Below are 23,569 nucleotides of genomic sequence, written 5' to 3'. Positions count from 1 at the left end.
AGCGTACGCACAACTTAAATAATCTTGATTGCCAAAACAAAGCAGGTGCGGGCAATGGCGCTCAAAGGAAGGCGTGAAGCTGCTACAGGAGAACAGGAAGAGTCACCAAAATAACAGCGCAAGACAGGAACTTAAACACGACACAACAAACTCAAAATAAGGCACGACAACCTGGTGGAGTTTCATTTTTTTTTAAACCTTTTCTGCTGGTGGTGTGCCCTCCTTGGCTCCAAAAAAGGTTGAAAAACACTGACCTAAAGGATTCTCTAACTGCAGTTTCCGGACTCTGGTAACCATGGTAACCGCACACGTTTAGTCAATGTACTGTATGAGCGCTACCACCATGGACCTGGGGGGGTGATGTTGACCCGGCATTTTTCCAGCCTCTGAGGCAGTGTCGGAGGGGATTCCACGATTTCAAGGTCAACGCTCAACTTGTTTTTCCTGTGTGAAAGGCGCCGTAGCCATGTACTTAGTATTCAGTATGACACGTGGCCATGCCAGGTGTTAGGACCAGGTCAGTGTTGGATGTTTTTGATGGACTTTGTGCTTCGGTATGACCGTGCGTAGTGGTTGCAGACTGTGATGTCGTTATGTATTGTTTATGTTCACCGGAAATCTTCTATTTGCTAGGAGATGACGGAAATGAAACTGTGTAGTGAAAAATTGTCGCATCTTAAACTGCCATGGATGATATTAACCGTCTAAGACATACCTTGATTTTCTCCTCGTTTTTTTACATAAAGACTGCTCTGATACCTTACCCGAGGTATACCGTGGCTCGAAAGCAGGCCTGGGCAGATATTTGGACTCAGGGGCCAAATTTAGAGAACAAAAATGTGTCTATTTTTAGGAACACTAATACAAAGCCTCACAATAAAGTCTGATTGAATGCTAAAAAACGTTATGACAGACCGCCTTAAAAAACGTAATGGGAGTTTAAAAATTTTCTGTGAACGATACAACACTGAATATTGACAAAATATGAATGTCACACCCCCTCTAGATCGACATATTTTACAATCCAGCGAAACGCAACAAAAATGCAACAAACACAGCGAAATATGAACGTGCAGGGTAAAAAACAACAAAAAACACTTAGAATCTGATAAATGACTAAGCTTTAGAATTTTGTTGTAAAAATCTGCCGCACTGGAAACACTCTGTGGAACCACTCCCCACCCACACTGTTTGGTGCCTCGTCTGAGCTGCTCTGACTTAGATTACCATAGTAACTAAATAGATTACCATAGTAATCTATTTTCTAAAGCGCAGATTCCAACCATTGAAATTAGGGATGTCCGATAATATCGGCCTGCCGATATTATCGGCCGATAAATGCGTTAAAATGTAATATCGGAAATTATCGGTATCGTTTTTTTTATTATCTGTATCGTTTTTTTGTTGTTGTTGTTTTTTTTTTTTTAAATTAAATCATCATAAAAAACACAAGATACACTTACAATTAATGCACCAACCCAAAAAACCTCCCTCCCCCATTCACACTCATTCACACAAAAGGGTTGTTTCTTTCTGTTATTAATATTCTGGTTCCTACATTATATATCAATACAGTCTGCAAGGGATACAGTCCGTAAGCACACATGATTGTGCGTGCTGCTGGTCCACTAATAGTACTAACCTTTAACAGTTAATGTTACTCATTTTCATTCATTACTAGTTTCTATGTAACTGTTTTTATATTGTTTTACTTTCTTTTTTATTCAAGAAAATGTTTTTAATTTATTTATCTTATTTTATTTTATAATTTTTTTTAAAAAAAGTACCTTATCTTCACCATACCTGGTTGTCCAAATTAGACATAATAATGTGTTAATTCCACGACTGTATATATCGGTTGATATCGGTATCGGTTGATATCGGTATCGGTAATTAAAGCGTTGGACAATATCGGATATCGGCAAAAAGCCATTATCGGACATCCCTAATTGAAATACTTTGTATAGTTGAAGACTTACGGCCATTTAAAAACATCACTGCACATCATAATGGCGGCTACAGTTTCCATCTTAAAGATCTAAAAAAATTATTTGCGAATGTCCGGCGGCCCATATGGAAAAGTTTAACGGGCCACATGTGGCCCCCGGGCCTTAATTTGCCCAGGTCTGCTCTAAAGCAAGGGTGTCCAAACTACGGCCCGAGAGACGTCGTAAGATTAATAAGGAACCTCGCCCGCAGGAAGATTGCACTCATTTTAAAAAGTCTGAAAGATTTGATGCTGTTATTTTGTCGCCATCTAGTGAACACCAATTTTTTTTTAAAATTTTGACCTTTAATTATGCTACGAATAGAACTATGCGCAGCATTTACTTGTATGAACCAATGCAAACAACCTTCCCTAGTCATGGTGCAACAAAATAAATTAAAAAATCCAACCAACGCAAAATGTCAACACTGAACTTCGTGGATATTATAAAAAACGTCCATTCACCGTAAAAAAAAAATTCAAAATTATAGCCATTTAAATCCATTACAGAGCATGATGGGGAAAAATTGATTTTGATTACAAAACGTATTATATATTCATTATATCAATGTAATATGTACACATATATATATTTATATGTATGTTACTTTACATGCTTTCGGCCCTCCACCAATTTTTTTAGCCCAACGTGGCCCCGAAGTCAAAAAGTTTGGACAGCCCTGGTCTAAAGGCAACCATAATCTACTTAGCGGCATTCTCCCTCACTTACCAAAACTTCTCCAATCAGCAGCAAATAAGTGCATTTACTGTATGTAAGTTTGTAACTACTGTAAAATGTACCAATATGTATGTAGGAATAAAGCCAATTATATCTGTAACATGTCTTTTTTCCCGTCAATCTCCATGAAATACACCCTCAGTCGTCATCCATCTTTTCTTTTTCTTTTTTTGGATCCAAGCTGAGGGGTTAGCATTTGGACCTCCCAGTCTGGGGAAAGAAGGTCAGAATCGAGTCCAGTCCATAGTGGATCTAACATTATAGTGAGAGTCCAGTCCATAGTGGATCTAACATAATAGTGAGAGTCCAGTCCATAGTGGATCTAACATAATATTGTGAGAGTCCAGTCCATAGTGGATCTAACATAATAGTGTGAGAGTCCAGTCCATAGTGGATCTAACATAATAGTGAGAGTCCAGTCCATAGTGGATCTAACATAATAGTGTGAGAGTCCAGTCCATAGTGGATTTAACATAATAGTGTGAGAGTCCAGTCCATAGTGGATCCAACATAATAGTCCAGTCCATAGTGGATTGAACATAATAGTGTGAGAGTCCAGTCCATAGTGGATCTAACATAATAGTGAGAGTCCAGTCCTTGGTGGATCTACATAATATTGTGAGAGTCCAGTCCATAGTGGATCTAACATAATATTGTGAGAGTCCAGTCCATAGTGGATCTAACATAATAGTGAGAGTCCAGTCCATAGTGGATCTAACATAATATTGTGAGAGTCCAGTCCATAGTGGATCTAACATAATAGTGAGAGTCCAGTCCATAGTGGATCTAACATAATAGTGTGAGAGTCCAGCCCATAGTGGATTTAACATAATATTGTGAGAGTCCAGTCCATAGTGGATCTAACATAATAGTGTGACAGTCCAGTCTATAGTGGATCTAACATAATAGTGTGAGAGTCCAGTCCATAGTGGATCTAACATAATAGTGAGAGTCCAGTCCATAGTGGATCTAACATAATAGTGTGAGAGTCCAGTCCATAGTGGATTTAACATAGTAGTGTGAGAGTCCAGTCCATAGTGGATCCAACATAATAGTCCAGTCCATAGTGGATTGAACATAATAGTGTGAGAGTCCAGTCCATAGTGGATCTAACATAATAGTGAGAGTCCAGTCCTTGGTGGATCTACATAATATTGTGAGAGTCCAGTCCATAGTGGATCTAACATAATATTGTGAGAGTCCAGTCCATAGTGGATCTAACATAATAGTGAGAGTCCAGTCCATAGTGGATCTAACATAATATTGTGAGAGTCCAGTCCATAGTGGATCTAACATAATATTGTGAGAGTCCAGTCCATAGTGGATCTAACATAATAGTGAGAGTCCAGTCCTTGGTGGATCTAACATAATATTGTGAGAGTCCAGCCCATAGTGGATCTAACATAATAGTGTGAGAGTCCAGTCCATAGTGGATCTAACATAATAGTGAGAGTCCAGTCCATAGTGGATCTAACATAATAGTGAGAGTCCAGTCCATAGTGGATCTAACATAATAGTGTGAGAGTCCAGTCCATAGTGGATCTAACATAATAGTGAGAGTCCAGTCCATAGTGGATCTAACATAATAGTGAGAGTCCAGTCCATAGTGGATCTAACATAATAGTGAGAGTCCAGCCCATAGTGGATTTAACATAATATTGTGAGAGTCCAGTCCATAGTGGATCTAACATAATAGTGTGACAGTCCAGTCCATAGTGGATCTAACATAATAGTGTGACAGTCCAGTCCATAGTGGATCTAACATAATAGTGTGAGAGTCCAGTCCATAGTGGATCTAACATAATAGTGTGAGAGTCCAGTCCATAGTGGATCTAACATAATAGTGTGACAGTCCAGTCCATAGTGGATCTAACATAATAGTGTGAGAGTCCAGTCCATAGTGGATCTAACATAATAGTGAGAGTCCAGCCCATAGTGGATTTAACATAATATTGTGAGAGTCCAGTTCATAGTGGATCTAACATAATAGTGTGAGAGTCCAGTCCATAATGGATCCAACATAATAGTGTGAGGGTCCAGTCCATAGTGGATCTAACATAATAGTCCAGTCCATAGTGGATCTAACATAATAGTGTGAGAGTCCAGTCCATAGTGGATCTAACATAGTCCAGTCCATAGTGGATCTAACATAATAGTCCAGTCCATAGTGGATCTAACATAATAGTCCAGTCCATAGTGGATCTAACATAATAGTCCAGTCCATAGTGGGGCCAGCAGGAGACCAATGTAAACCTTTGACCACGACTGTAATTGATTACAATGGACACTGTAGGAGAGAGGAATAATGTGGAGTTAACATAAACAGTGAGTTAAATTTTTTTGATTAGGATTGTAAATTAATTGAGTTTAGTTGTATTTTTCTTTGTCCTACATGTTAGAGTACCACATTGGATGAAAAGACTGAAGGCTGGTCACAACAACGACCTCCTGGGGCAGCAAAGTAGTGTGCAGTGACTAAACTCGACCAGTAGGTGGCAGCAGCACCGTGTGTGGTCGAGGTTGTCGACTCTCAGAGAAGAAGTCTAGCGGGTCGCAAACATGGCGTCTGTTGTGTATCAGTGTGTGTTACCTGCTAGGAGGTAACAGCGGCAACGTCGCGGTGTTGCGGGACTGTAGGGCAAGAAGCCGGGTGTGGGGGGAGAGAGGCAAGAGGAGTCCTGGGCGTCGAGGCTGTGGTCATGGAGTACGGCGTGGCGCGCAGGGTGTCGTGTCCCTCCAGGAGCATATCCTCGGAGTTCGGCGCTAACATTAGCATGATGCAAGATGGCGAGCTGAATGTGCTCCATCCTGCCAGCAAGACTCCGGGACACACTTTGGCCAGCAAGACTCCGGGACACACTTTGGCCAGCAAGACTGCGGGACAGACTTTGGGCAGGAAGACGCAGAGGAGCGCGTCCGCCTCGCAGCTCGTCCACCAGAGACACATGCCCATGGAGCCCGGCAAGTTCCACATCCCGAGGAAGTCCAAAGAGGAGAAAGGTGTGTTGGCTGTAAACTATTTAACATGGCAGCTTAGCTTCCTTTTTTACATCTTGAACATGGTCTCCCTTTTTTACTTCTTTAACATCTTTACCATGGGTCACCCTCGCAGCTTAGCTTCCCTTTTTTATTTCGTTTCCTCGACAATAAGTCACACTTTTGAACAGAAAACCCGCGAATGTGTGCAATGGAAGTCTGCTAACATTAGCCACTTTCAGATTGTATTTTCTTATCGAATACATTTGATGCTCGAGATGGCTGCGATTATTCCTGCCTAGGAAGTTATTTTGTTGACTTTTTACATTTTATTCCATCTCTAAGTTATTGTTTATGTCAGTGTTTTTCAACCACTGTGCAGTGTGCCGCGAGATACAGTCTGGTGTGCCATCCCATCTTCTTCCGCTTATCCGAGGTCGGGTCGCGGGGGCAGCAGCCTAAGCAGGAAGTCCAGACTTCCCTCTCCCCAGCCACTTCGTCCAGCTCCTCCCGGGGGATCCAGAGGCGTTACCAACGTGTCCTGGGTCTTCCCCGTGGCCTCCTACCGGTCGGACGTGCCCGAAACACTCCCTAGGGAGGCGTTCGGGTGCCATCCTGACCAGATGCCCGAACCACCTCATCTGGCTCCTCTCGATGTGTATATATGTATATATATATATATATATATATATATATATATATATATATATATATATATATATATATATATATATATATATAGCTGTAATTCACTGAAATTCAAGTATTTCTTATATATATATATATTTCTAAAAGAAATACTTAAATTTCAGTTAATTACAGCTATATATATATATATATATATATATATATATATATATATATATATATATATATATATATATATATATATTAGGGCTGCAACAACTAATCGATTAAATCAATTAAAATCGATTATAAAAATAGTTGGCGATTAATTTAGTCATCGATTCTTTGGATCTATGCTATGCGCATGCGCAGAGGCAATTTTTTTATTTTTTATTTTTAAAATTGTTTATTTTTTTAATTATTTTTTTATAAATGATAAATGGGTTATACTTGTATAGCGCTTTTCTACCTTCAAGGTACTGAAAGATATATATATATCTTCATATATCCATATTTTGTGTTACTTATTAATTTTCATAGTCATATTACATATAGCTAATGTTCCATATAGTACTCTTTGCTTTTCTTTTCATCTCATGACAAAGTGCTTGCAATGGGGATGGCGTTGTGGTGGAAGGCAGAGAGAAGGAATCCTCCTTGCTTTCCTGCAGCCCAACTCTAGATAAGAAGCACAATGAGCATATGTTTGAGGTGAGACAAGTGAGGGCGGGGGGGATATTGAAGAGGAGAGTGCATTCCGGGAAGTTTTCAGATCAACTTGGGCTACGCATTTGGATGTGTTGTTCGAGGCTGGTCTCTATTCTCAAATATTTGATAAAAAATTACAAAATACCTATTCTATGCTTGGTGGTACCTTTTGAGTTCAGTTTATATGTCATCAAGGAACTTGGGACTGACCAGCGTTTTACATCCCACTTGGAGGAACATCTGGTCAAACGCAACAGTACTCAAAGTGCTTTGACAGTATTTCCACATTCACCCATTCACACACACTGATGGCGGGAGCTGCCATGCAAGGCGCTAACCAGCAGCCATCAGGAGCAAGGGTGAAGTGTCTTGCCCAAGGACACAACGGACATGACTAGGATGGTAGAAGGTGGGGATTGAACCCCAGTAACCTTATAAACCTTTTTTTATAAACTGCAACATGTACAAACAGCTGAGAAACAATAATCAAAATAAGTATGGTGCCAGTATGCTGTTTTTTTTCCAATAAAACACTGAAAAGGATAGAAATGTAGTTTGTCTCTTTTATCCGATTATTAATCAATTAATCGAAGTAATAATCAACAGATTAATCGATTATCAAATTAATCGTTCGTTGCAGCCCTAATATATATATATATATATACACTGAAATTCAAGTATTTATTTTATTATATATATATATATATATATATGTGTGTGTATATATATATATATATATATATATATATATATATATATATATATATATATATATATATATATATATATATATATATATATATATATATATATATATGTGTGTGTGTGTATATATATATATATATATGTGTGTGTATATATATATATATATGTGTGTGTATATATATATATATATATATATATATATATATATATATATATATATTAGGGCTGCAACTAACGGTTAATTTGATAATCGATTAATCTGTCGATTATTACTTCGATTAATCAATTAATAATCGGATAAAAGAGACAAACTACATTTCTATCCTTTCCAGTATTTTATTGAAAAAAAACAGCATACTGGCACCATACTTATTTTGATTATTGTTTCTCAGCTGTTTGTACATGTTGCAGTTTATAAATAAAGGTTTATTTAAAAAAAAAAATATATATATATATTTTTTTAAAAGCCTCTGCGCATGCGCATAGCATAGATCCAACGAATCGATGACTAAATTAATCGGCAACTATTTTTATAATCGAATTTAATCGATTAGTTGTTGCAGCCCTAATATATATATATATATATATATATATATATATATATATATATATATATATATATATATATATATATATATATATATATATATATATATATATATATATATATATATAAACTAAAAGAAAGAGGATAGGGATGATGTTTGTTAAGCAATTATCGATGTTGATGCCATTAGCGAATAGACTTAGACTTCCTTTTTATTGTCATTCAAATTTGAACTTTACAGTACAGATAAGAAGGAAATGTCGTTACATTAGCTCATGGTAGTGCAGGATAAAAGAGCAATAAGGTGCAGATATAAATAAATAGATTACTGTACAGATAAATATATTGCACTTTTACATATGCATCCACGTTTATGGATGTATGTTATATTGTCTTTATATCCCAGCTAGTTAATCCATTTTGGGGGGAATTGAGGGGATTATTATGATGCGTTCAAGAGGAAAGAAGCTGTTACAGAACCCGGAGGTTCTGCTACGGAGGCTGCGGAACCTCTTTCTAGAGTCCAGCAGTAAAAACAGTCTTTGGTGAGGGTGGAAGGAGTCTCTGCAGATTTTCTGAGCCCTGGTCAGGCAGCGGCTTCTTGCGATCTCCTGGATAGGAGGAAGAGGAGTCCTGATGATCTTTTCCTCTTATCGAACCGATTCCTTGTCGAATCTCTTATAGAATCCAGATAGGTTGCTGTGTGTGCACTGAGTTCCAAAAGCCATAGATCTTATGTGACTGGGCCGGCACGCTGTTTATATGGAGGAAAATCGGACGTGACTGAGGACAGCATGCTGCCGTTAAAGGGTGAAGGTTTCAGGTGAGAGAGGACGCTAAAGGCACGCCCCCGATATTGTTGTCTGGGTGGAAATCGGGAGAAATTTGTCAGAATGGTTTCCCCGAGGGATTTTCGGGAGGGGCACTGAATTTCGGGACTCTCCCGGGAAAATCGGGAGGGTTGGCAAGTATGCTCTAAGTTATTGTTTATGTCAGTGTTTTTCAACCAATGTGCCGCGGCACACCGGTGTGCCGTGAGATACAGTCTGGTGTGCCGTGGGAGATGATCTAATTTCACCTATTTATTTATTTATTTGGGTTAAAAATATGTTTTGCAAACCAGTAATTGCAGTTTGCAAATGATGTGTTGTTGTTGAAGTGAAGTGAAGTGAATTATATTTATATAGCGCTTTTTCTCTAGTGACTCAAAGTGCTTTACATAGTGAAACCCAAAATCTAAGTTAAATTTAAACCAGTGTGGGTGGCACTGGGAGCAGGTGGGTAAAGTGTCTTGCCCAAGGACACAACTGCACTGACTAGGATGGTGGAAGCGGGGATCGAACCTGCAACCCTCAAGTTGCTGGCACGGCCACTCTACCAACCGAGCTATACCGCCCCGTTGAGTGTCGGTGCTGTCTAGAGCTCGGCAGAGTAACCGTGTAGATCAGATATCAGATCAGATAGGTCTTTATTGTCATTGCACAAGTACAACGAAACTTTGTTTTCAGCACAAAGAAGAGTGTAATACTCTTCCATATCAGTAGGTGGCAGCCGGTAGCTAATTGCTTTGTAGATGTCGGAAACAGCGGGAGGCAGTGTGCAGGTAAAAAGGTGTCCAATGCTTAAACCAAAAATAAACAAAAGGTGAGTGCCCCTAAGAAAAGGCATTGAAGCTTAGGGAAGGCTATGCAGAAAACTGATGGCTACAGAGTAAACAAAAAACAGAATGCTGGACGACAGCAAAGACTTACTGTGGAGCAAAGACGGCGTCCACAAAGTACATCCGAACATGACATGACAATCAAAATGTACCCACAAAGAAGGATAAAAACAACTGAAATATTCTCGATTGCTAAAACAAAGTAGATGCGGGAAATATCGCTCAAAGGAAGACATGAAACTGCTACAGGAAAATACAAAAAAAGAGAAAAAGCCACCAAAATAGGAGCACAAAACAAGAAGTAAAACACTACACACAGGAAAACAGCAAAAACCTCAAAATAAGTGAGGGTGTGATGTGACAGGTGGTGACAGTACACCTACTTTGAGACAAGAGCTATAGTGATGCATGCTTGGTTATGCTTTAAAGTCATATCCAACAATTGCGACAACGACTTTTTATTGTCGACTGAGTTTCGTTTTTTAATGATTTCTGCTGGTGGTGTGCCTCCGCATTTTTTCAACGCAAAAATCGTGCCTTCGCTCAAAAAAGGTTGAAAAACACTGGTCTATGTGATCGGAAACGCCTCCCTTGTTGTTGCCATGCTCATAGATAGATAGTACTTTATGGATTCCTTGAGGAGATTTCCCTCAGGAAAATAAGATTACAGCAGCAGTGTACAGAATTGAGATGTGAAGTGAAGTGAATTATATTTATATAGCGCCACTCTACCAACCGAGCTATACCGCCCATCCTGCCAGGAAGACTCTGGGATTGGATTAAGCATCAAACAAAGCACCAATATGATTCAGTTTAAGAGACTGTTCAAAGTTCAAACTACAAGTGTTCACCAAGTACACAGAACAAGAATTATGATGAACATCTTGAACCCTTTTTTTTTATTGAGACAAAGATTATTTATGTATTTAATATATGTTTGCTTACTACGGTGTATGATTTATTTATTATTTATTTGTTCACTGTTCCTTTACAGAGAACAAGGAAATTGTATAAAATTGCTATGGTATGAAAAGGGGTAGGATTAAATCAACTGAAACTGAACTGAATTGGAAGTCAATGATATGGTGCATTTGCTGACAGCAAAAAATATGCACAAAGCAAACCACGATTTTGAGAAAAAACCCTATATGTGTCTTTTTTAAATTTGCAAATCATTTTTAACATGCATAACATTGTGAAAATAACAAGTGAGGAAAGACCTGTTGCTTTTAGACTGTCAACCTACATGTTCTATGCAATAATTTACTTTAAAAAAAAATTTGGCTTTATGCAGACAGATTCAGAGCTTTTGTCTGCTTCATAACCGATAAAAAAAACTATACAGTGTTTATAATGTAATGTAAATATATCATATAATAATAATGACTCAAGTAACCATTTAAAAATATATACACTTTTATTTCTCATTACTGTAGAATTGTTTATCATTGTACTGTAATTTGGAAGGTAAATAACTTTGCTATCCTTTGCGGGGTTGGTAGAGTGGCCGTGCCAGCAACTTGAGGGTTCCAGGTTTGATCCCCGCTTCCGCCATCCTAGTCACTGCCGTTGTGTCCTTGGGCAAGACACTTTACCCACCTGCTCCCAGTGCTTTAAATGTAACTTAGATATTGGGTTTCACTATGTAAAGCGCCTTGAGTCACTAGAGAAAAAGCGCTATATAAATATAATTCACTTCACTTCACTATCCTGAGTAAGAAAACAAACAAAAAAATATTGCTCATATTGCCCTTCTGATTAGCGGCCGAAATATTCCCAAAACGGGACATTTGGCTTTCTAATTCCCCCCCCCTCAGTGGCGAGTCGTCTGCGCTTCCTGTATGTGCGGTCTCGCTGAGTCGCTCTCCGCCCACCGAGACAAAGATTGTGAATGACTGAAAAGAGTGCTCACTGTGTTCAGTTAATTCTACCGTTAAATAACCTCGCTCTGGTGCTGAGAGCGATGCACAGAGTGAGACCTCTTTCTCCCCGTTTGAAGCGAGACACGAAAAAACGCGAGGCTCTACAATTCTGATTGGCGAACATGTCTTGTCACTCATATGGCGGTGACGGTGCAGAAAAAAACCCCTAGCCTCTTGCGATTACGTCATCGCATTAGTGTACAGCTCCACTAATGGACATTGGAGTGTTACTTTCAAAGGCAAAATTAAAGTATTGCTAGAAACATCATTTTATATGGGACTTTATTGTATTATATGTATAGTACATGTTCCAAAAAGAAAAAAAAGCATAAAACACAGTATATTTAAATATACTTAATGTAAAAAAGGGAATAAATATTCAAAATAATCTAGTTTGGTTGCGCCATCATGAGCGCAACACAAGGTTGTAAAAGTTGCAACTACAATTCTAAATAAGATGTCAAAAGCAAACTGAAATCAAATACACACAGTTAAAGATTGATCAATACCTATTTATATTTAGTAATACATAAATATGATGATTTATCAAAATATAAAAGAAATATACCTGAACAGAACGCTCATGATGGTTACACCAAAAAGTAACGCTATGAATCGCGTTTTTCCAAGTTTTTGGGGCATTTTTATGCTATTTCCAAGCATCTCCTTTTTATTATTGTTGATTTTAAATGGTCAAACTAATGCATATTATATATGCATACCCTAGTAAACAAAAAAAAAGTGATATTTATTTTGATTGTTACATTTTGAAGTACATTTGTGCAGGTGGGTGCGAATGTACCCATTACCAGAGCTGTACACATTAATTAGAACTTCAATGTCAATTTGATGTAGATTAATTGTGCAGCCCCAAAGCAAACCATAACCTGGGACCCAAAAATGTACTATAATTCTTCTCAATAAAAGAGGGGACCATATAGGAAAATCAAATATTTAAGACCTTTAGCATATCAGTATGTGGGATTAAATTAGGGCTGCAACAACTAATCGATTAAATCGATTAAAATCGATTATAAAAATAGTTGCCGATTAATTTAGTCATCGATTCGTTGGATCTATGCTATGCGCATGCGCAGAGGCTTTAAAAAAAATAAAATTTTATTTTGTTTTTGTTTTTATTTTTTTAAATAAATCTTTATTTATTAACTGCAACATTTACAAACAGCTGAGAAACAATAATCAAAATAAGTATGGTGCCAGTATGCTGTTTTTTTTCCAATAAAATACTGGAAAGGATAGAAATGTAGTTTGTCTCTTTTATCCGATTATTAATCGAAGTAATAATCGACAGATTAATCGATTATCAAATTAATCGTTAGTTGCAGCCCTAGATTAAATTATGGAATGATTTAAGCGAAAAAGTCAAACAATGTACTAATATGATCCACTTTCAGAGGCTGTTTACAAAGTACAAATAAGAATAATTCTATTAAACATCTTGCATTTTATTTGGATATAATGAAATCTTGTCTTGACTTTGTCAACTATAGACACGTTTTTACTCATCCATTATATATATTTTTAGTTATGTATTCATTGCGTTAATTGTATTATTAATCGTAATAATGATAAAGAAATAAATGTAATATATATGCATTTATTTTTAATTTATTGTATAAGCAGTATGGGTCTTTGAGTCTCTTGAAAAGCAGTATTTAAATGTGATGTATTCTCTTCGTTCGATTTCAGCATCAATCTCTGAGTTCAGTGTTATACGGTATATAAAAAAAATAAATCTAAGTACTGATAATTGCTGACAATTCTTGGCATTTATTTCTTGATGTACTCTACATTCTATTCCATTTCACTAACTCAGAAATAAGACCGCTCCAGTCCTGACTACTGCACATCGCTGCCTACAGTATTGTCTTTTCCCTATGACTTTAGGCTAGGCTAGTAAACTGAAGTACAATAAAGCGAGTCCTGTGTCGTTCTTTCAGCTTTGTTGAAACACATCTCCAGTGAGTCGCGTGAGTACGATGGCGTGATGAACATCCTGATGTCCAGCTACATCGACACCGCCTCTGTTGGCTGCTTCACCTACAGCTGTCTCCGCCTGGTCCACAGCGAGCAACTGGAAAAAGAGGTTTGCCTTCCTCCTCTTCCGTCTTCTACCCCTTAAGTGATGTCTGTGTGCAGCAAATTAGTGCAAAATGTGCCTGAAAAAGCAGCATGTTGAATATTTAGAGCTCAAAATTAGGAATGGACCAATTATCGGCTTTGATATTTGGCATTTTGATGTACTGTATATCGATATCGGCCTTCTTTTATTGGTATCAGCCGATCTATATTATAGCGCTCATTTATCCCCGACACTCAACCGCCCAGTCCTGAACTTAACAATGTCGAGACGGTGATTCGAAACAGCGACTAAACTACGAAGCTAAAGCTAGCAAGAATAATCCGATATGAAAATACTACGCATCAATAGTTTGGGCACTTCCGGGTTGACGATGTTAGTCCAGTTCATGAGACAATTGAGAAGTAGACAAGTTGTGTTAGGTCTTACAAGCCTTGGAAAAGATAAGTCTGTAAGTATACTGTTTAACTTGTTTATGTAACTCAATATTAAGGTGGAAAGTGGTTACATTTGATAGTAAGATGTTTATTGAAAAACGATTTTTGTGCACTGTTTCAATGGATGTTTTGAGGACTTAAAATGGCTCCCAGTCGTGTATTTCCACCATCGAAATAGTTTCAACACTCAGAAGTATTTGTTTGATGATAGTACTGTATATTTGTGTGAAGCTAATATTTACATATTGTGTATTACATTTCAGTATGTTAATTGAATCACATAGCTTAAACATTTGTCATTGTGTGTATTTCAGTTAAAACAAATAACAAATAACAGTCCAGTGCAAGACAAAAGTAAAGATAGTTAGTATGTTCCAATAGCAGCAGAAGTGCACTTTTTGGAGAGCTGTATTATTTTCAGTTTTGTGCCCAAGGGACTGATTTTATTTAACACTATATTATTATTTATACACCTATAGTGATCACAGAGACAGGTTGTTTTTGTGTTACTGTATATATTTGTTTTTCTGAAAAATCCCACTTAATATACTTTGGGTAACAACAGTCAATATTTATTTATTATTATTTTTTTTTTATAGGGGGGTTAACAGTCAATATTTATTTATTTCCTTTTTCTTTCTTTTTTCTTATAAAATAAAAGTGAGCTTTTGTTAAACCAAATATTGTGTTTTTTTCCATATACAACAACCTATCTGGATTCGATAAGAGAATACATAACGAATCGGTTCGATAAGAGGATTTGATAATAGGCTCGAACTCGATAATTTCTTATCAAACATCATCCCTACACGCTACTCTATGGTGGTAAAATAAGTATAAAAGGTAAAAAACAGAAGTTTTCTTATTTTGCTATTGTTATTTAAATGTATTGTTACTACTTTGATTATTATTTTACTTGTTGTGGTTGAATGCAACCGGGATAGGCTCCAGCCCACCTTCGGGACCCCAAGAGGGACAAGCGGTGGAAAATGGATGGATGGGTTTATTCGGTACTAATTTATATCCAGGATTTTTTCAAACTATATTTAAAGTCGAGTTTTGGTGGGACAATAAATACTCATGTTTTCAAATTAATGAATAATCGTTTGATTAATTGTGATTACAATATCAAACAAAGTAATCGTGATTATTATTTTTGCCATAACTGTCCAGCCCTAATATCATATTGAAACTGTATACGTACATGTTCGAAATAAACTTCAACCTACCAACCAGTCAATATTTCACGGTTTCTCATGAGGAAAACCATACAACCAAACCAAACTGCTGAAAAAAAGGATTAGCCTGCCAGTTATTGTGATGTAGTAGAAATCCCATATTTTTACCAATTTTCAGGAGATTTCCCATATTTTGAAATGCAAATGTCGATGTTCCTCTTAGACACTCGCAATAAAGGAGTTTGTGATATCCCCTGATGTTTTTTGCTGCTAAATTAACCACAACATTAGCGCCGCATAAAACATTGTCGCTACTGGTTCCATGTTTCCCAAAAATAAACAACTTAAAGCCTTATCCAGCTGTTTATAGACATATACCAGTGTTTCCCACACATTCATTTATTTGTGGTGGCCCGCCACAAAAGAATTACGTCCGCCACAAATAAAAAAAATTTATTTTTATTTTTTATTTTTTTTATTTTTTTTGTCCTTTCCAGCTTCTCAGGCAAATCATATAGTTGATGTAGATGCCCATATAGGCTGTTCAGATTTACTTTACAAAAGAGAAGTGTAGGATACTTCTCTTGTTGCCTTATTTGTATTTGACCACTACTGTTTTCTGTTTATTTGTTACTGACTGTGGCAGGACACCTCTGCCTCTGTTTCACTTTATGTTGCTGGTAAATAATATGGTTGTAGTAGTAGGCTAAAGTTAAATTATTTAGTATGCACTAATTAAAGGGGCAGAGCTTTAAGAGACATTTTAGCTTTTATATTTTATAAGATATATTTTTTGTAAGAACCACAATTAATAAATATATTTCAGTGAATAACTTATTGTTCAAATCTGTATATAAATATGTACATAGTGTTGTAACTATATTGTAAAATGGATGGATGGATGGATAAATGGACGTTTAAAACAAAACTGTTATTATTAATTAGTAAGTATACATTTTTTGAGCCTTTTTAGAAAAAATCAAATCATTGTAGTAAATTATGCAAATTACTCGATGTGAAGGTGACCACGCCCATAGCCACGCCCCCACCGCCACAGGTATCTTGGCAGTTTATGGGAAACACTGTATACTGTGTGTTTCGCTAAATTTTACTGCAAATGAATATGGGCTCCAAATATTGGTTATCAACCTCCTTGACTACTTATATTCTGTATCGGCCCTGAAAAAAACATATTGGCTGATCTCTACTTTAAATTGATGTGCAAAGAAATCATCTTTGTTTTCCTCATTTTCAAATTCTGCATGACGCTGTCAGTTTGTGGAGAAGAGGAGAGAGATGAAGGCTGACGGGAGGACGGAGAAAGAGCTGGAGGAGAGCTACTGTTTCCTCTGGACTGAAGAGGCCAAGGTGAGCTTTGTCATGTTCAAAAGGCCAAAATAACAACACTTGTCATCGGCGGAAGTAGGGCTGGGCGATATATGGAATATACTCGATATCGCGGGTTTGTCTCTGTGCGATATATAAAATGACTATATGGGGATTTTGGAGTATACGTTCTCACGCAGTTGCTTTTAGCTGCGGGCAATACACTACAGGCTCTTCTCACTCTTTCTTGTCTCTCCTTCTCACAGAGACATAAAACAAGCGCACCTTCTTACACACTGCAAAAAGTCAGTGTTCAAAAACAAGAAAAAACAAAACAAAAATGAGGGGTATTTTATTTGAACTAAGCAAAATGATCTGCCAATAGAACAAGAAAATTTGGCTTGTCAAGACTTTCCAAAACAAGTAAAATGATCTAACCTCAATGAACTCAAAAATACCTTAAAATAAGTATATTCTCACTAATAACAAGTGCACTTTTCTTGGTAGAAAAAAAAAGACCTTTTTGCTCAATATGTTGAAAAATATTCTTAAATTAAGTAAATGCTAGTGCCATTATCTTGACATAATGATATGCGTTCGGCATCATGATTTTGTTTTTTCATGCTTGAAGTAAGAAATGATTACTTTAAAAAAGTGGTTTTATACTTATGAGTGTTGATGACACAGCTTTGCAACAGTTGATATTCTAGTTTCAAGCATGTTTTACTCAATATAGCTCATCAAATCTCAGCAACAAGCTATGATATCTTACTGAGATCATTTAGACTTAGACTTAGACTTCCTTTAGGACCAAAACCCTTAAAACAAGTAATACACAACATAAAATCTGCTTAGTGAGAATAATTATCTTATCAGACAGAAAATAAGCAAATATCACCCTTATTTGAGATATTTAATCTTACTTAGATTTCAGTTTTTGCAGTGCATACGTCACATACTGTCGCGCGTGCAACGTCATACGCCCTCGCGGAGCAGAGAGGTAGCGGCATGGGTAACGTTAGCTGTGATGTTAGCGGTGCGAGTGGTAATACGAGAGAAAGAAGGTGCGAATCTGGTAACAAATGGAAGAATAATTAATTCCCAAGAAAAACAGCAGGGGGTCCATCGTCTGGCGGTGGTTTGGCTTCAAGCGGAAAGATGTTGAACAGACAACCGTAATACGTCAAGTATGCGGCAAAAGCGTTGCTACAAAAAGTAGCATTACCGCTAATTTGTAGCATCATTTGAAAAGTCACCCGCTAGAGAATGAGGAGTGCTTGAAACTCCGCATGTCAACATCTCCGTTCGGTGCCACACCAACAAAATGCCCAAGCAACCATTTCCACATCAACACCGTATGAAAAAACTAGTCAACAACAGAAGGAGATAACGTCCGCAGGAACCTACCACATAGCGAAGGACATACACTATTTGATTTCCTATTATGCAGCTCATGTTTATTTGACACTTATTGAAATATCTTGTGTGACATCATGCACAAAAGTGCACTTTATTTGTTTTAACTATTGTAGTGGCGTTCTGTACAAAAAGTGCACTTTAATTTAGTGTTGTTTTGATATGTCATCTTCGTGACATCATGCACCAAAGTGCATAATAGCTTGTTTTATCTTGCACGTTCTGTTTTGGAAATGACATGAATGTTTGTGCCACTGCTTAATAACTGTTTAATAAATACACTTTTGCTAAATTGACTTAGTTGTGATTTCCCTCTCAGCATGAAAGATTAAAAGTAGCATATATTAATGCAGTATGAAGAAGAATGTTTTAATGTAGACACATAGAATCATCATACTGCTGTGATTATATGCATCAAGTGTTCATTCAAGGCTAAGGCAAAATATTGAGATATATATATGGTGTATCGTGACATGGCCTAAAAATATCCAGATATTAATAAAAGGCCATATCGCCCAGCCCTAGGCGGAAGTGCAGTCAGATTTGATTCTATTTTTTTAGGTACCCTGGCTGTGTGAGAAAGGCTTGATTGTGGGTCAAACCTGGCTGTCGCTCTTGGGAGACACAAATAAAGGTGGGAGTGATACCTCTGCTTTTCTGAAAATGTACTCTATTATACTTTTAATTGGCAGTATTGTCTGCTCATTCATTTATTGAATATCAGTATCTGAAAATATTGTTTGTTGCCTTTTGGATTTAGAAACAAAACCCATAAGAAATAATGATACTGTCTGTTTGATGGCCGAACTGTGGCAAATAATTCAGAGATTAGTTTCCACTGTATTTAATAAGTGTTTATTTGTCTACCTGCGTGTCTAGGAGTGTATTTGAGCAGGTACTCAGACCTGCTACAAGTTCAACCGTTGACCCCGGGAGCCACGGGCGAGGTCATCATCTTCAAAGTGATGAAGGTAAAGCCGTTGTGATACCCGTATGAGCCCGTGAGAGGTCGTTCTCTAAACGGCGAGGGGCGCTCTATCTGCCTTTTGATGGTTGCGATTGTGTTTTCAGGGCAAAGTGAAGAGCATATATGAAAACATGAAAAACGTGCTGGATCCCACGCCTCGCTTTGACAGTCACCTACCCAAAAACGCCAGCAACGTCACCTCAGTCACTTCCTTTCGCGCTTTCGAGTTAACGCAGGTAAACATGCGCGGCCACATACACGCTCTCACAGCAGCTGCCATCACCTTTTCAAAGCTTGTAATGATCACGGCGATCAAAAGGACCCTCAGATATGCACTCATGTTGTGGCGTCGTTCTTTGTTTTTAGCAATACTTTTACGAGTACGCCTTCGATGAGCTGCGACAACGGCCTCGCCAGGTCTGTCCCTATGCTGTTGTGTCCTTGCTGTTTAAAGGAAAGGACTCTCTCCTTCCCAGCACTCCTTTGGCCCCCGTCAGGTATAGCACTTCCTCAATATACCAGTGTTTCCCACACATTCATTTATTTGTGGCGGCCCGCCACGAAAGAATTACGTCCGCCACAAATAAAATAAAAAATATATATATATTTTTTATTTATTTATTTTTTTTTTCTCTATAGCTTCTCATCGGCTGTTCAGATTTACTTTACAAAAGAGAAGTGTAGGATACTTCTCTTGTTGCCTTATTTGTATTTGACTTTATTAAATGTATTTATATTAGAAACACAACATGTGTATATAACCAAGGGTGCAAAGTCTGCAGGCAGTAGGAAACACATGGTTAAGTGTAGGGAGTAAAACGGATGGCAGTCTAAAGTTCAAGATTTTTGGAGCTCTTTGTTCAGTGGATCAGATGTTTGATGAAGCTCTGTGTCTATCTACCACCACTACTGTTTTCTGTTTATTTGTTACTGACTGTGGCAGGACACCTCTGCCTCTGTTTCACTTTATGTTGCTGGTAAATAATATGGTTGTAGTAGTAGGCTAAAGTTAAATTATTTAGAATGTACTAATCAAAGGGGCAGAGCTTTGAGACATTTTAGCTTTTACATTTTATAAGATATATTTTTTGTAAGAACCACAATTAATAAATATATTTCAGTGAATAACTTATTGTTCAAATCTGTATATAAATATGTACATAAAGTGTTGTAATTATATTGTAAAATGGATGGATGGATGGATGGACGTTTAAAACAAAACTGTTACTATTAATTAGTAAGTATACATTTTTTGAGCCTTTTTAGAGAAAATCAAATAATAGTAGTAAATTATGCAAATTACTCGATGATGTCATGGTGGCCACGCCCCCACCGCTACAGGTATCTTGGCAGTTTATGGGAAACCCTGAATATACACACTATTGCTGGGTTGCATATGACGTCACATCCGTTTTTTTGTCTTCGCGGCTTAATCGACACGATGGTCAAACAGCTTGATCGTAGCATTAAAACAAGTGAGAGTGAGCGTACAGTTTAAGCAGAAAAAGCTGTATTGGGCATCCGAGTAGAGAGATGGGAAAGAGCTTTCATAGAGTCATGAAAGAAGTGGTTCATAAAGGTTAAAAAAAGTCAGGGAAAAAACAAAAGTGCGTCGAAGGAAATGGCTCTTAAAAATATCACTTTCATCATCTTGTGGAATACAATCGGACCATGCTCGTGTCTGCAGTGATCACTTTGGAAAATGTTTGTTTGAACGTTTGATTTGTTTGAGGAACTTTCTGTGATGCAATCAAGTTTATTCTCGACCTGTTTGAGAGCAGAACTAAACGTAAGAAAAGGACAAGTGATCGCATTTGTTTGTGTTCTTTTGTGGTTGCTATGCCTGAATATAACTATGAAGACCTGCTTGTGTAAATAAACTAACATCATGTTAAGTCCTAGTAATAAATATTGTGAATGTTGGTCCAATCCACCGTACTTTCATGGTCCATTTTCATAACAGAACCTAAAAGCTTAGTTTTTGTTGTTGTACGGGAAAGCCAATTGCTTTATTCGACACAGATGAGCACATTACAGTGTCTTTGGTGATATTTGTTAGCATCAAGAAAATTATCCTTAATAGCATTAGTAAACTAGACGAATAAATTATTTCATATATCTTGATATCGCTAGAAAAAAATTGCTGAATAACAGGGACATCTATAGCTAAATGATGAGACAACGTATGAACTTCACACCATATAAACAACTGCAGACATTAATTGTAGATGAGACTAATATTTGTAGCGGGAAACCAACGGTAATTACGGTAATTAGCAATGCAAGAATAATTCCAACTTTGTCGTTCACTGATTATTGCTTAATTTGTGGACCCCTCCAGATGTAAAGACATGACGTGACAGATAGATAGAGAGTACTTTATTGATTCCTTCAGGAGAGTTCCCTCAGGAAAAGTGAGGTTTGTAGCGAGCAATAACGTCTTGTGATAATGAATGGTTTAAATCTTAAAAAAAAAAAATCTTAAGAGTGTATAAATCCAGTTCCATCCCATTTTAAATATTTTTTCCATGATCGCTTATATTTTTGCATGTAAACCTTTCAAATATGCCCAAATCTGCACTGATGCAGGTAAACAAACAGTAGCTTAATGGGACTCTAGACCAGACCTGGGCAAATTAACATGCGGCCCGTTGAGCTTTTCAATCTAGCCCGCCGGACATTCCCAAATATTTTTTTTTAGATGTTTAAGATGTAAAGTGTAGCTGCCATTATGATGTGCAGTCATGTTTTCTAATGACCGTAAGTCTTCAACAATACAAAGTATTTCAATGGTTGGAATATGCGCTTATGGATGATATAATAGTTACTATGGTCATCTAATTAGTTACTATGGTCATCTAATTAGTTACTATGGTCATCTACGTCACAGCAGCTCAGACGAGGCACCAAGCAGTGTGGGCGGGAAGCGTTTCCACAGACGCGGAAGGAGATTTTCACAACAAAGTTCTAAAGCTTAGTGATATATCAGATGTATCAAATTGTAGGTGGGTTTATTTTGTACACTTTGAGTTCCTATTTCACTGTTTGTTGCATTTCACCTGATTGTAAAATGTGTCGATCGAAAGGGGGTGTGACGTTCATATTTTGTCAATATTCAGTGTTTTATCGTTCATAGAAAAATGTAAAATTCCATTCCGTTTTTTAAGGCGGTCTGTCATGACGTTTTTAGCATTCAGTCAGACATTATTGTGAGGTTTTGTATTAGTGTTCATAAAAATAGATATACCGGCCCCCAGACACATTTTTTTCCTCTAAATGTGGCCCCCGAGTTAAAATAATTGCCCAGGCCTGCTCTAGACCATTGCCCAAAAACCGGAAGTGCCTCTAGGTCACGTCATTGCAACCCAGCAAGAGTCGGATGTCACCAGGCATGGAGACGAGCTTCGCCACTCTAGGATCTTGACGTGATTACTTTTGAGCCACTCCTTTGTTGCCCGAGCAGCATTATTTGTTTCAGTCTCATGCTGGAAGACCATTTGACAAGTCAAGCTGATGCCAAAGCGCCTAATTTTGGCATAAGCTGACCCAATTGCATTCTCTCAAGCCTTGTCTGAGTCATTCTGTTTTTTTATTAGTAAACTTCATACGGCATGTGAGCATTGAGCAGCGAAGGCAGCTTGCGGGCAATAAAGAATCTCAAATGCTGAAAAACGAGAGATTACCATTAGAAAGACCATTTGTTCTAATAACTAAGCCAAACATGACATGCATGAGATGTAAACATGGTTGCCACAGTGTATTTGTTAAGTCACAAAGTGCAGTACTAATACGCTTGTGTTTGTTGCAGGCAGAACAGTCGACCTGCAGAGGCCAGTAAAGGTGAGCAGTCTTTGGTGTTGGCCGTCCATGTGATTAAAACATGACAATGTTTCAATTATGATAATTAATCATAAATAATATAATTTGTTATGTTGGGTAAAACAAAGTGTTTCCACAGGACAGCAATTCACTTGTGGTAATGGGGTCCCAGAGGTGTGAATGTGACGTCATGTAATTTTTAATGAAATAGTCTAATAAAAAGGCCAAACAAAGGTTATCCATATACCGGTAATTAAAGAAAAATCTTTGCGTTTTTGTTTTTTTTATTACATGATGCCTGTAGCTCTATTGATCCATTTTTTTATGGTGATTTTATGATATACCGTAATTTCCGGACTATAAGCCGCTACTTTTCCCCCTCGTTCTGGTCCCTGCGGCTTATACAAGGGTGCGGCTTATTTACGGCCTGTTCTTCTCCGACACAGACGAAGAG

General features: G+C 37.5%; 1 protein-coding gene across 1 annotated transcript in view; it reads left to right on the top strand.

The window, feature by feature from the left end:
• Positions 1 to 5,171: 5,171 nt before the first annotated feature.
• Positions 5,172 to 23,569, top strand: part of tasora (transcription activation suppressor a) — a 73,276-nt gene continuing 54,878 nt past the window's right edge. Inside the window, 8 exon segments of the mRNA XM_062038323.1 lie at positions 5,172 to 5,726; positions 13,833 to 13,978; positions 16,863 to 16,955; positions 18,891 to 18,963; positions 19,209 to 19,300; positions 19,401 to 19,532; positions 19,663 to 19,793; positions 23,105 to 23,136. Of these exon segments, the coding sequence (XP_061894307.1) occupies positions 5,426 to 5,726; positions 13,833 to 13,978; positions 16,863 to 16,955; positions 18,891 to 18,963; positions 19,209 to 19,300; positions 19,401 to 19,532; positions 19,663 to 19,793; positions 23,105 to 23,136 (1,000 nt within the window). The 5' untranslated portion in view covers positions 5,172 to 5,425.

This window comes from Entelurus aequoreus, linkage group LG26 (assembly GCF_033978785.1).
Source record: "Entelurus aequoreus isolate RoL-2023_Sb linkage group LG26, RoL_Eaeq_v1.1, whole genome shotgun sequence".
Taxonomy (NCBI): domain Eukaryota; kingdom Metazoa; phylum Chordata; class Actinopteri; order Syngnathiformes; family Syngnathidae; genus Entelurus; species Entelurus aequoreus.
This window is presented reverse-complemented; position numbering and strand designations above follow the sequence as displayed.